Here is a 15,320-nt window from a genome sequence, read left to right on the forward strand (position 1 = left end):
CTGCTGCTGCCCCAGTATTTTGATCATTTGGTCTCTGTTCAGGAAAGCACAGCTACAATCATAAAGTCCTATCACAGCCAAAGCCTAAGGTTATCAATGTGTTTATGCACTCTCTAGAACCGAGGCCTAATGCCTTAGTTTCCACACACACAAAATTCTACTTAATTAAAAGCAAATAAGCCAGAAAGCACTTGCTTTCTGGTACCCAATATGTCACACTACAAGTTATTAGAGTGAACAGCAGTCTGGCATTTGTCCCTGTCATTTCATGGCATACTCAATATCTATTTACTAACTCATTTGGAAAGAAAGATTAATTTTTTCAGTTTCAAATATTTGCAGTTAGAAAGGCAGCAGGAAACACTACCTAATTATTAAGTTTCAGAAAATAATTAATAGGCAAAAATTCTCAGAACCAAGTATTACTATCATTTAGGGACATAGAAGAACCTTTTCTCCTATGTTAAATTAGCCTAAGGTTTTCAACATCTTCCTCCCCCCATATTTTGCATTTTCTTCTCTCTTCATAAAGAGGCTGGAATTGCCAGAGCAGCACAAGCCTAAGGAAATAATTTTGTCTTCAATAATGATACATAGCCCTTAGAAGAGGTACAACATTCAAACTCAGTAAAAATTTACAGTTTGGAGGTGTTTCTTTTATAGACGGGAAGATTTGGTTAAAGAAAACCCTAACATCCCTAACTGTCAGCATGGAAGAGCTGTTACCTTCAAGGAAAGAGGAAACAAAGCCAAACTCACAGAAAACAGGTCTTTTAACAAAACAAAAAAAATCTTTGGGTAGTCTCTGTGGGTATGCCAGATTCAGCAGAACTTTATTCTAAGCTTTAATAGGGCTCAAGGGATCTCAACATCACAAACAAAGCTGGTCCAGGGGCTATTTGGTAACAGGGGGCACCAGGGACCTCCTCAAAAGGCTAATCTCAGCTGGGATATCTCACTGCCAGGTATTGCTGTGGAATGGACAATATATGTGTTGTATGTGTGTCCCAAGTAAAAACACCAAAGGCAACCATAATGGGGTGGGGGGAGAAATAAATCTTTAGTTCTTGTATGTTAGTAGAATAAGGGTAACATGTGGCAAAACCTTAGGGTGTATGGACAATGCAGTTATATAAGATGTTTACAATCTCAGATTATTTTTAGTTTCAGGGCTGAATACACCAGTTCTCAAACACAAGCTTTTAGAAAAGATCCTGTCAACCCCATCTTAATTTCTTTAACAGGCAAACCTTAACAGCCATGGAAGATTTTACTTAAAAATACTGTTTGTTGTTGTTGTGCTCTTTAAATGTAAATTGTATGGTGCCTGGAACCAAATATTGCTGTACTAGCTAGTATAAAGGAGTAAAAAAAGGAGAACTGAGCCACCCATTTTCTTTGTCCAGGTGAAGAAAACATGGAATATAGACCACAAATAACTAGGATTCTTGAAATAGATTCTATTAAGCATTTTGTTCATATTACTTGAGAGACCAATTAATTAAAATCCCACCATGCTTCTTTAAAATGTAAATTTTTTAATTTCCCTTTTGAACAAACATTTCCTATCATGCCCACATCTTTATAATACAGAAAAATGGCAATACTGGGCCAGCTGAGAAGACTGTCTGAACCCTTCTCTGACACTGCCTGCCTGCTAGCCAGTCCCTGAGCAGGGAGAACAGGAATGGGGCAGCATGCAGGGACACCTCTGGCACAGACACCTGACTTTCAGCAATTTGCAGTTTATGCATTTTTCGAGCCAGAGTTTTTCTGTTTCATTTCACTGCTCTGCTCTTAACACCAGCACTGTCTTATTTCAAATTCTCTATAATTGACCTAAACATTCATTCAAAGGACTTGACCAAAATTATAATCTCTGCATATGCTTGCAGTAGCTCCTTGTACAAGGAAAGGGGATGAGCTCAATTAAGCCTGAGACAGTCAATTATGTGAAAGAGGATCCCTTTATCTGAACACGTTCTCTCCCACTCTCCTGTTCTATCTGTATCTCCATTGACTCTAACAAGTTCGTAGGACACTCCTAGGGCAGATCTCAGGTTGAAGGGTACATACTTTACTGTGCTGCCTGTTACACAACCACTTCCAGTACCCTGCAAACACTCCTGGATGTGCCTCCACTTCCTTCCTCTCCAGGGGTGTGCAGCTTTGGGACAACTCAAAACAGAGACGTTATTTCTATGTTTTCTCTGTTGATAAACAAGGTGGGCAACTGCGAGTTAATCCTAGGATTGCTGACATCCCATGTGGGAAAAGACCTGAACACAGCCTGGGATTTCACTGCACCATCATGCCTATGGTGGAGGATATGTCCATGATGCCTCCTGGTACTCTCAGACCACCCGGCAAGGGGTAGAGCAGAGAAGGGAGAGCTGGAAGCATTTGAAGTTTTAATTGTCTGTTGAGTTACAAGATAGGAATGAACTCAACACTACAGTCACTAAAGGGGCTGCTTCAGTAATAAAATGCCAGCTCTGTGTTCAGACTTTGCCCTTGCACCTGTTGTTGTTACCTGTGTACATGGAACAGCCAAAAAAAAGACTGTTTTTCTTTTATGATACATTCATCTCAGTGACTCTATCAAACCCGATTTTCAAGAGCCAACATTAACACAGCGAGATCCACCAAATACACTTACAAATACTATAGTTTTTAAGGGGAGAACAATTTTAATGTCAGCAAAGTATTTGACAGTACCAAACAGGGACGTTATTACTTTACCTGAGACTGTGCATTGACGTTGGCTCGATTCGTAACCAAAACTTTGACGACTTCAGCTTGTCCAGCGAGGGATGCTATGTGCAATGCTGTGTTTCCTTTCTGAAATTAGAGACAGTGATATTTGAAAGGAGTAAAAAATCTGAGCTTGAATACATAACACAGTCAAGAACAGGTTAAAATTTAAAGACTTTAAAATATAGTATTCCCTGCAATAAAATACTCCTTCTGAATGCCTCTAATGGGTGACTTATTTTAGAAGACAGGGACAGAAACCAAAAGAGGAATCTACAATTTGTCTAGTAAATATCCTCCCTAGTAATGTGTGACATTTCCTATCATCTGAAAAGTTTCTATTAAACAATTACTGAAACCACCCCACCAGTGGAAACCGGGCAATTACTGCTGCAGCAATGCCTGTGATCATTTGGCCAACACCCTGTGCCCTTGCCAGCAGTGTGAACAAGGGAACAACTAGATAGGCCTGACTGACCTTTGTTGCTGCATCCACACTGGCACCTCGCTGTATGAGTTCAGAGACAACTTCTACATGTCCTTCTTTGGAAGCGAGATGGAGAGCATTCAGCCCATTCTGATTAAAAAAGAAAAGGAGAAGGGAAAAAAGAAGAGCAATGAGAAAGATTGGCAAAGGTTTTCCCATCAACCAAACATACCAGGAGACAAATTATTATTAACCCACTGAGAGGACTGCTTCTAAAAAACTACTCTTAGGTAAATTTTACAAGAAATAGATTATGAGGAAAGAGTAAGAATTAAGTCAAGATATATTAGCTCTGGGTTCTCAAGTTCTGTGTGCTGTCCCATGATCTGACGTAATATAAATAGAATGAAAGATAACATTACACAGCACAACATTCTCCAAGTGCACGTGGAATGGTCTCTGGGTAAGGGGGACAGTGTTAATTGGACAAAATATGTAAACATGGCTCATCAAAAGCATTTAAGTTATCTCTGACATGAAGTGCAACTATAAAGAGAAATTAAAGAAACTGAGAAAGGTATTTATCCAGCAAATTTGATCAAAATATTCTTCAACCTGATTTGAAATGTTGATGTCCACTCCATTTTTTAAGTAGTCGAGAGCCTTTTCCAAGTTGCCAGCTCGAGCAGCTCTCAGGTAACTTGCATTTGTGTCAGACTGCAAGAGAAAAAGGAAAAGTCCCATTAGAAATTACGGCACAGTATAAATACACATTCCCTTGGATAAGGAGTTACTAATGATTCAACATATTTAACTAGACAATAAAGAATCCCAAACCACTTTATCAAATGTGGGTCAAGCCCTGCTCTCCTTGCTCAGGCACACTCCCTGTGGTGTGGGTGGGCTGCCTGCCTGACTGGGCAGCACGAGACTCGACTTCACATATGGACATGAATTATGTAGCACTGTCTAACATGCAAGGCCAGTCACCAGGGACACATCTGGTACCCAGCATGGAAGACAAACATGGTAAAGCTCAGGAACTGACTTCATGGAAATCACTCCGCTCTTTCCTAAAGTGCCACACCACCTTTAATATCCCAGCTGAACAGACCAGTAATATGAGACCTAACGTGAGAGATTTTAAAAAAAATTCAAAACAGCCAACCACTGAAGGACTGGATTAGCAGAATTAAAAAACCCCATGGTTCTACAAATGATCACATTTTAAAGTCTCGTGTCTTATTACATTTTGGTTCATTTTCTCCATCCTCCTTCATTTTATAGCACATTTTTTTTACAAAGTCTGTCCACATCCAGTGAGGAAGCCAGAAATCCTTAGGTATAGTGCCATCATCTAAACTGCACTTTCATTTTTTTTTTCAGGTCTTGCATTAAAGACAGCTATGCAAATTTGCTTTATGATGACTTTAGTTTGAATGTAAGGATGGCGGAAATGTTGGTTAAGTCATGAAAGAATCACTGAAAGCAAATCCCATCCCCAGAGGGTTTTAACAACAAGTTATGCAAATATCCATGGAGGATGGTTTAGATAATGCGGATCCTGCCTTGGAGCAAGTGGAACGAGCTGGGTTAGCTTTCAAGAGGGACAAATCGTATATCTGTGATTTTATCTGTGCCACAGCTTTCCCTGGCATCTTGGGCAGACAACACATTTTTGGTGCCCTCTTCTCGATTGCTATAGCAGGAATTCTCTTCCCCCCCCCCGTATCATTTCATCACAGGCTTACATCATTGCAGCTTTAAGTGCTTTATGATCCTTTAAGGTTATAAGAGAGTGCAACAATTGCCTTCAGAGAAAAAATAAATGCAGTGAGAGTTAAGAGAAATACAAAGCACCCTGGCACCAAAACTCAGTTACTGTTGCGCAGATAATTTATATCTTTTTAATCCTAAATTTCTGGATTTGCTATATTTTCTCCTCTCCTGTCAATAAAGCCACTGCAAACCATATGTTCTGTTCAAGCATTGCTTCAAGCCCATCAGAGGCCACCTTCATGTGCAAGATGAAGCAGTCTTGGGCACAATGACAGCAAAATGGTAAGTGAGTAGAAAGTCTGCTTTTTTCCTTGTACCCATAGAAGCTACAAGAGTATATTTTACCAGTACTTTCAACACAACAAGCTCTCTCTTCCAAGGAGAGAACCATTACTCATGAACTCCTAGTTTTCTCCCAAGTTTTGCACACATGGCATTCTGCTTTGCAGTGCACTAGCTTACAGCCTTCCCTGCTTTTACCATTCTTTTCCAAGCACACCACTCTGATCGTTACAAACCAACTTCTTGGCAGTGTGCTTCCAACAAAACCAAACACTGATGTTTAATTAGGCTTTACCAAAAACGAGGTGCTGCTACAAACTACACGGTCATAACCGCAAAGACTACGGGGAGGAAAAGCTGCCTGGAGAGGTGTGGTAAAACACTTCCATTTGGAAGACCATCTGAGCTGTGCAATGCAGATTATTACAGGAGACAGGTCATATTCTCAGTGCTTAGCAACAGCAGCCACCGGGGTAAAAAACAGGTCAGCATTTTATCAGCATTACTGAAGGTATGAGGCAGGACTCAACAGAGCGGGAGCCTTTTTGTCAGAGGGCAATGGCATGTCTGTTTGGCACAGTCAGCAAGTGGATGAGAATGAACATCAGCTGTTTACAGCTGCTTCTGGGTGGGGAAGGGATGCACCAGAGCAGCTTGCTATGGAAAATCATATCCTGCCAGTCACATTAACACATGCCAGACAAGGAACACCACTCAGAGTCATTCAAACCTTTCTGTTCGCTCAAATAAAATGGAGGTGGAGAGGCAGGAGGACTGACACACAGCTGATATTCACATTGATACCTAACTGCAGTTTCACTGTAGAGGGAGAGCAATGCCTGTATCTTTTACAGACTTGGGCATGACTTTTGGTCTGGATCCCTTTGCCCACCCACGGCGTGGGGCGGCCCAGTTCTTGTTCTATTTCCATCTGAGGAACCATTCCAACGTCTTGAAGGATAGGGAAAGGGAACTCCAGCATCAGGGGTTTCTTCAGGCCCTGAGCCTGGAAGGGAGAGGTGCCCTCCCCTCCCCCCATGCACGTCGTTCCATGGCCAGCACGGAGACAGCACACGGGGCGTGGAGAGGAGGCAAGAGAGAGTTTATTGTTGGGGGGGTTACATTTATAGGGTTTAGGAGGATTTACAGAGTAACCAATTAGAAGTCTCAAGGGGCTTACAGGAACACCCAATCACAGGAAGGGGTTAACAAGGTTCAATGAGAACACCTCAGGACATCTTCCTAGGACATTCCTGCATGGGAGATAACAGTTGCTGGGGGGGGTGTTGGGAAGAAGGAGCATGTGTTTGCAAAGAGACTACAAAAAACCATTTTAAGACATGTTTAAACAACAGTTTTCCCATATAATGCAGGTTTAGTGCCACATTTTGGACTTAAGGATTCTTGGAAGACTTACGGGCTCTTGGAAGAACTTACTCACTAACAGAAGGAAGGACAAAGGTCAGGTTCCACTTCCAGCCCGAGGACATATAAAAATGTTTCAAACCAAGCTATCTCAGGTGCTGCTAAGTGATGCACAAATCCATTCCTGAAATCCTTCAAGAAAACAGCATGCCCTTCTTTTCTAGTCACCTCTCAGAACTCACTCCTTGTGCTAAAACCGCCCAGGCTCATCACTAACACCGGCAGCCAGGCTGCCATCCAAGCAGCGGGGCTGGTGTGGTGCTGGGTCCAGCATCCCTCAGCCTGGACTCCCAGTGCTCAGACAACCACAGTCTCCCAGCACAAGGGGCACTCTACAGGAAAAGCAGCATTGACATGTGCAGGCATGACACCAATAAATGGGAAGCACCCAGGGAAGCTGTCAGCATGCCTGGGATAACCCAAACTCTCCCACAGTTCAGCTGGTCTCAGTTGGCACATCCAGTTTCCACCTTGCTGGGTTCTAGTTACTTGAACGTGATGTGAGCCGTGTGACACTGCATGAGCTGCCTTAGCAACCAGGGTGTAACACATCCCTGTGCTCTGAGAAATGGGGAAACCTCTTCTTCTGAGCTTGGCTGAAGCTCCCAAGCCCTCAGACTGGGTTAACTCACCCATTCTGGGCCACCATGCACAGGAACCTTGAGATCTGCACAGAGGGATAACAGACTGAGGGTGTAAAATTGTGTAAAAATGTTCTACAGGGTTTCTGGGACTCTCTCCCTCCACTGTGGTCTCAGCCATAAGCAGAAACAAGCAGTGACATCAGAGAGAAAAGAGAACCAACATCACTGGAAACCAAAAGCAATTTCAGCCTCTCTAAAAGTAGCATTGGCAGCTTCCACTTACCCTATTAACTAAGGCATTACTTCAGACCTACTCAGGTAGCAAATAGACTTTCAAGCTTTTTCTACCTTGCAAAATGCCTTGAAGACCCTTGTTTTTAAGACATTCCACTTCCAAAACCCAGGACAACCAATGAATGCTATCCAACTTCCATAAAACCTCAGCATAGGGGTCAGTAAAAATTGATCAAAAGCATTAACCCAAAACTTCCACATTTTTGAACCTAGAATTTCTCACCTTACCTTTATTGTAAGCCTAGTGTTTTTAAAAAAAAAAAACAAAAACAAAAACAAAAAACCAACCTCAACAGAGTAAAAAAAAAAATGTTATTTTCAATTCAAACTGTTTTTCTTAAAAAAGAGCTTCTTGAAGTCCCTGCTAGAGCTGGTAATTGCCTCTGTACTACATAGACAGAAGCCTAGGCTCAAATCACTGAAGGATTTTAAAGATCACAACAATAATGTTAATAATTATTTATCTGGATTGCCACCGTTCCTGGAAGCCCTTGTCAAAGACTGACAAAGAGCCTGTTATATGAAATGCACTGAAATCACAATGGGGTGGGGAATATTTTAGGTTTCCAGCCATCACTGAGGATGCCCATGCACTCCCCTCTGTGGGTAACTATTCCCCATATACCCATTGCCACCTTCCACGCTAGTTGGTGTCCAAAAATAAGAACCCCACACAGACAGGACAGACAGTATGTCTACAGGACATTACCTTAAAAGACCTAATGAAACTTTTCTCCAGTATTAATTACTTAAACCTCAATAGTCCTGAGAGGCATTCTGTATGCTTGCAGCCTATGCAGATCCCTTTCTTTTGTTTTTGTAATCAATCCCAACATGAAATAAAGATGAAAATTGGCTTTTGATTCTCCACTGGCTTGATAAATATCAAGAGAACAACAGGCATGGGACATACATCAAAGCACCCTGATTCTTAGATGCTCTTGCAGTCAGTCACAAAGATTGCAGCCCTTCCTGTGCATTTGCACTGGATCCCTGTTGTCAGGCTGTGTCCCCAAAGCCATTCCCTGCTCCCTCTTGGACTCCCTGGGATTTCAAACTCTATATTCAGATTAGAATTAAAAATCAAGATTCTTACAAATGTTTTAATACTTGAAGAGACACACTTCAGACCCTGTGCACAGATATTTAGTTCTGGAATGGCTTTTCAGAGAATATTTAATAAACAGGGGATTTATGGGAGAGTACCAGTACTGATGCATGCATAATATCAAGCTTTTTCTTCACAGCTGGTATGATTTCTCCCCTCTCTCCTCATATTTTCTTGGAAGAAAAAGGGGCTATTTCTAGTTTAAAGAAATGTGCAAATGCAGATGACTGGCTAATGAATGCAGTTTTTATGCAATGTGTATTTCTTTTAGATTTGTGTGTTTCCCTTTAATGTAGGATGCTATAAAAAAATCCCTTCTCTAATGTACAGCAGGTTGGTGAGCTTGCAGACTGCAGGCTGCCTGCAGCCCACAACAGGTTTTCCAGTCTGGAGCTCATTTTCAACAGCCTTCATCCCAGAGACATGTCAGGAAAGGGCTGGGGCTGAATAAGCTGTGCTGGCAGCAGCACACTGTTTCCCAGCCCTTCTCTACCTTATGGTTCTCTAGTCCTGACACAAGGAGGACAGCAGAGCCCGGGATGCACAGGGCTAAGACCCGGGAACTGTTGCCCCATTTTGAGGAAAAGCTATATGAGGTTAAAAATGTTTCTATTACAGGATCAACTCTTAAGTCACTTGGATATTACCTTAAGCCTCCAGGAAATGCTGATGCTGACTCACCCTAGCAAACACATATTCACTCCTTTTCTCAAAGTGCTCCCAGTGAAGTAAGAGACTACTTAGCAAGAGTAAAGACAAAAACTATGAGGAAATTTGCACTGACTCAGTCCAGAGTTTGACCTGATTTTTCCACGGGACTAGAGAGGGTCCCCTAAGCAAACAGAGAATATGTATTATTTAGTGAACCCTCAAAAGTGCAAAGTCATTATTTTTAATGTGCACAGGCCCCCCTCCCCATACTGGTGGTATTTTTATTATGCTCATCCCTCTTTCCTTCGTGTTCTGCTTACAGTGGTCTCTTTTTCAGATTAAAAATCCAGTCTTTTCTCACACTGGGAGCAGGGTTTTGTTTTTCACTCCATCTTTAACAGTAGCTGTTGTGAAGGGAAACCCCCAGCAGGTTCCCATTGTGCCAGAGCAGGATGCATTCTGGCTTGACTCCCAACAAAAAGATGCTAACCATGCCTAACATTTGTTGGGGGGGGGAGGCAATGACCTCATTTTAAGGGATGAACTTATGTTACTTCCATTTGGAAATGTGCTCAACAACACTAGTCTTGTAGCAGCATGAGGTGACTTGAGGAAAGGGATGATAACATTTTTGCTTATTTTGATAAGGGTGGGCTTACTACAACCAATGGCATTTTTTTTGCAGGATGGCTTAACTCTGGTGGGCACTAAGCAAGACCCTGGAAATGGGAGGCCCTTGGCCTCCTATATTAAATCTGAATTTTCCTCCAGGCAAATATGTTACCCTCACTTGGGTAAGGGATGAAATTTTAATTAAAATAAACTACAGTGGCCAGTTAACAGCAGTGTCTGAGCCATGTGAGGTAAACCAGCCACATCATTTTCACAAGGTGGCTCTTGATCTATCCTCCAAGCAGCTCTAAGCCCTTGCATCTCCCTGCTACCTTATAACTAAATCAGTATCAAAAATTTTCAGTTGTGTCTTCTTTATTAGAAAGGGGGCTGGTTGCACTGGATGTTCTTTGTGCAAACAAGTACTCACGCTTTACATACCATACTACCACACTTGTTTTGTTCTGATAAGAATGGGACAGCCAACTGCTATCTGCACTCCTGCTGTTAATTATACTTTAGAGAGATGCTTTTGAGATCACAGCCCTAAACACAACCATAGGACAACAGGAAAAGCTCCATTCCTTGTGCCTCGCAATTCAGAGGACACATCTTTTGGTTAGGGAAGGCCAGCTATTTTGAATATGATTGCAGAAAGGGAAATAATTTAATTATTGGTAAAAAACCAAACTAATCCCTCTAATTGTTTGTCCTATCACACAATTTAATCATTAACTTTCTTTGATCATATTATTGTATTGTGCATGATAAAGTATCCAAAGTTATTATTCTATCTGGAATGTGCCCATAAAGGGCCCTATTCCAACTATGTAAGTATGATAAGCTTTCCACAAGTTAATAATTACACTGGTTTTAGACTGTGTGTGAAACCCCTCTTCTTGGTCATACTAGTGGAGACTAAAACATCTGTATTTTTACAAAATTTGCATGTGAATCTATAATCAACTGTTCATCAACAAGTGAGGCTCTATCCCCTACAGTAGTCAATCTTATCATGCTTGTAGAGAAAATAAAATACTTCCTCAAAATCACATGCTTAAGCAGTTCAAAACATAAGTGGAAAACGCATTTTAGATGCAGCTCCTTCCTTCTAGAAATCCTTGCCCAAACCAGGAAAATATTCAAGCAAACAAATAAACCTGTTTCCTTGCTAGACCACAAAACAAAGTCAGCCTCTGATGTGTGGGTTTAATATACACCAGTTTCGAGATCACTTACACCACTGTCCCTCTTGGAGTCTGTCTTGGCAAAATGCTGAATCTGTGCCCTGTTACCACTGAATGTGAACCACTTGTTGTGGAAGATGGTTCAAAAGGATGAGAGCCAGAGATGTTAAGGCTGATACATACAAGAACATTTCCCAGCTCCCAGTACAAGAGGTGTTTATCACTGCCCTTAACCACATCAAGAGGTCTAAAGCGAGTTGTTTGCTTGCAGTGACAAACATCTGCTGTGATGCAGCTTTCTTACTGTGTAAGTTGTTTAGACCTTGCACATGCAGCCTTCTTCAGTCAGTCCTGGGACTTATAACACAACTAATCCAGCCTGGGTGTCTTTAAATGTCTGAATGACTGCTTCCTAAGAAAGCTCAAGTACAAGATATAAATGAAAAATACCTGTTATTCCTTTGATTTTCTACAAAGAGCAAAGGGGGTTGTGATTTCCAAGGCACAAAATATACAGAATTATATGGTAAATTCTTGCCTAACATCCACACACAACATCTATAATATGTTGAACGTAATCCAGGCTGAAAATGCCCCTAAAGATGTCATGTTTATATTATTTACTTGTTGCCACAAAGATGCAACAAATGCAGAACAACTTAACTGCGATTCTATACAAAATTATCATCTGACCACCCAACCAAAATCACCTGAACTGAAATCAAACCTGTTCCAGGGTGACCATGTTCAGATAGGAGGTGAGAGGGTCTACACTACTTCCATACTCTTTACCAGTTTGCACAGATGAGGTTTTGAGATTTTGAAACACGAGTTTGATGAGTCAGTTTCACCTGAAGATTTTATGAAAACAATTACTAGTATGGATGTATTAAATTAGTAACACCAAAAGGAAGATCGAGGACTACAAAAATCAATGCACAATACACACAATCTTTCTAAATATGCAAGAACAAGAATCACAAGAATGATTTTAATGAGAAAACAAGATTTCTTTAATACTGACTTTTCAGCTATCAGACTGTACTGGTCGAAAAGACAAACGACAAGGTAAATTGGGACATATTTTGTTCAAGACCCTAAAACTAGCAAAATCCCTGGTTTCACCAGTGAATCACTGTACTCCATTAGAAGTGACAACCAAGGAAAGAACCAGGCCCTCTGTGACCAACTCACATGTATAAGCAATGAAAAGGACCCAATGCACTAAGAGGCAAAAGATTTGAGCATCTAAAATTCAAGATTCATTCTCCAGGCTGAGTCTCCACTTCTAGAAGTTAATCTCAGACTCTGGGAAGAAACTCCTGAACTTTAATGACTCATCTCTCACTCTCTAAAGTTTTCCTATCACACACTTACAAGTGAAAAATAAATCACTGGCTTTCATAACTTCTACCACAGTCACAAAGAGCTACAGAAGGGTCGGATGTGCTTCCAGGGTTTCTTCTTATGTTTACATTCACCTGAAGATAATAACTCTCTTATATGTCAAGCCAGATGAGATGCCATTGATCTCCTCCCTGCTCTTTTTTCCCTCAGAAGCTGACTACCCCATGAGCAAGGAGATAATTTCAGAACATCTCAGGCCCAAGTTTAAAGCCATTTCCATGCTAAAGTCACATTCTTCAGATCACTGCATGAATAATATCAGTCAGTCCACCTCCTCTTCTCTGTGTGCATCTCATTTTAGAATCAGGACCCAAAAAGGAGAAGAAGAAAATTCAGCAACTCTTGTCAAAACATTTTTTTTAAAGTGTTTTTATTTGTCTATAACTTGAGATAGGGGAAAAAAATCATATAAACCTAAATGAGATAATATTGCTGATTTTAGGGAGAAAGATTTTATTCACTCAAAATGAGCTCACTACATAAATATTATGTAAATATACTTCAATCAGATGTTGTAAAGTTAGTGGTAATAACATGGAGAAAACTCATGTCAGTGGAAGTGCAACAACATAAATGTTCCCCAAAAATATTGCAGACAAGCTACATAACCTATTAAGAGCTTTCAGTACCATGAATTCATAAATTTCCACTTCATCTTATTTTTAAATGCATCTCTCACTCAAAACCAAAATACTTCTGTCTTGGAGGTTTGAAATTACAACTATCATTAAATTGAAAGGTTGTTTGATGATAACTGGTCAAGTCATTTCTGAGGTGGCATAAATATAGACAGAAACACACCAATTTACACTACAAGTGTTGCAAATCCCCCACACACTTATGGTTTATACTTTTGTAGTCTTAAAAGACACTTGAAGGGTTAGTTCTAAAGCTATCTACTAGAGCTTTACTTCTTTTTTTTTTAGCATATAGTTCAGGATTCTTACAGGAATTACAAACCTCTATCAGTTTATAAGTGTCAATGCATCAGTTTCCTTAGCAGGGATTATGACCTTTATCAGAAGCAAAGAACTTCTTCCAATTACACACTCAAACACCTTGTAGAAGAGAGTCTCTGGCTGGAAAACTCCACATAGCTCACGTGACATACAGAACCTGTAGGTTCAGTGAAAACTATCTAAAGAGCTTTTGGGTGCTAGGAGGACTCATGGGGCAAGATGTGCAGCACAGTCATAAACTTGGTAACAGTCAGTCCTGCAGGGCCACTTAGAGGCATCACATGAGCTTTTTCACAGCAGTTTACCTTAGGAGAGCTTGTTACATTTATGGAACCACCTGTCCTGACATCTCTTAGTAGATCTGCTGTGAAATATATATACCCTGGTACAATGACAAAGAATCAATGGAACCAATAAACCAAAGGATTCGAACATCACCCTAGAGCCAGAGACTGAGGTAGTTCTGGTTGTTCAGAAGAAAAACCTGCTTAGCACTTCCCAAACTCACAAGGGGAATTTCACACCAGGGAGTTAACAGATCTCAAACGCAGGATCTGAGCAACCTGCCAGGAAACAATTTGAGTCTTGGCCTGGAGATTTAAGAGACCTACTGGGGAATACCATCAGGGAATACTCTAGGCTGCCATGGCTGCTCAGCCATGTTCTCCTACAGGAGCTGAAATTCCCTGCTGACCATAACCTGCCATAGCTTGTTTTCCACTTGGTTCTGCTGTCGAGGATATGACCCAGTAACTGCGGATCCATTTAGCAATTCACCACACTACAGTAAAGCACAAAGGCAGCGCAGAGCAAACCAGAGCAGGTGTTACACACACTGCTGTTTGCTACTGCTAGAAAAATTGAGGAAAACTTGCCACCTTTCTCCCGGATGTGATGCTGTGTGACGTGGACACCCGCGGCGCGTGGCCTGCATGGAGCGGTGGGGCTGGGCACGGAAGAGCCACCAGGCTCCATGTTTCCCAGCACTCCCTTTGTCCTCCCCTTCCACGATTAAACACTGCCATTCACTGTTGCGGATTTGTGCAACAGTATGGAAAGTTCTGCAATAGCATTTGTTGGGGCTGTCTGGATGAAATGTATTCAGTGGCGTACAGAGTAAATGTAAATTAGTTTACAAGTGTTTTGTTCCTCACTCCACATGTTCCAGGTTTGAGGATTAGCTCAGATTCCAACGGGAAAATTGTTTTTTTCCAGACCAAGCACCAAAATCTATGAGCAAAAGTTACAAATCAGAGCCTTGCAAGTGTTATCAAGAGTTTTAAACTAGAGTTTACATTTTAAAGTCCTGTCCTAACTCTAAACACAAAAATCTGTTCCAAAACAAAAGGAGAAGTCTAAAGCACTGCAGGGGCAAGGGCAGGACCAGGATTTTCAGATGCAAACAGGTTGAAAACAGTAACAGTGAGGACAATCTCTGTAGGGGGTCTTTGTGATGAACAGAGGGAGAAAGAAATTCAGTTTTATTCCTAGAGTGAAAGTTACCAAATATTCAGATAAATCACTGCCATTTTCACATGGTGACTTTTCAGTGACAGAACTGAACTAGTATTTTTCTGTCTTTCAAAGCCACTGTGCATGAGAGAGTCAGAATTCTGCAGAACCACCATGATGAACTGAGTATCTTGGGAGAGACTTCTAATCTTTTCGACAAAAATACAAACAGCAGCAATATTTTGATATTTTACCTCACCTTAACCAGACATGATAGTTTATTTTAATCTAAAAATTACCACTTCTTCTCAGCATCAGAATAAAGTATGTTTGAAAAACACCTAATTGTTTAATCAAAGAATATAATGATATAATACTAATGAATTAATACTTTCCAAA

General features: G+C 41.0%; 1 protein-coding gene across 2 annotated transcripts in view; it reads right to left on the minus strand.

Annotated features, from left to right (window-relative positions):
• The window catches only part of ANK3 (ankyrin 3), a 205,971-nt gene that overhangs the window by 143,338 nt on the left and 47,313 nt on the right, over positions 1-15,320 (minus strand). For both annotated transcript variants that reach the window (XM_051800208.1, XM_051800209.1), the window contains exons 2-4: positions 3,797-3,898; positions 3,233-3,331; positions 2,743-2,841 (exon numbers count right to left, since the gene is read on the minus strand). In XM_051800208.1, the coding sequence (XP_051656168.1) occupies positions 2,743-2,841; positions 3,233-3,331; positions 3,797-3,898 (300 nt within the window). The remainder of the gene's footprint in view (positions 1-2,742; positions 2,842-3,232; positions 3,332-3,796; positions 3,899-15,320) is intronic.

This window comes from Manacus candei, unplaced genomic scaffold (genome assembly GCF_025592945.1).
Source record: "Manacus candei isolate 608988 ecotype Guabito, Panama unplaced genomic scaffold, ASM2559294v1 h1tg000050l, whole genome shotgun sequence".
Classification (NCBI taxonomy): domain Eukaryota; kingdom Metazoa; phylum Chordata; class Aves; order Passeriformes; family Pipridae; genus Manacus; species Manacus candei.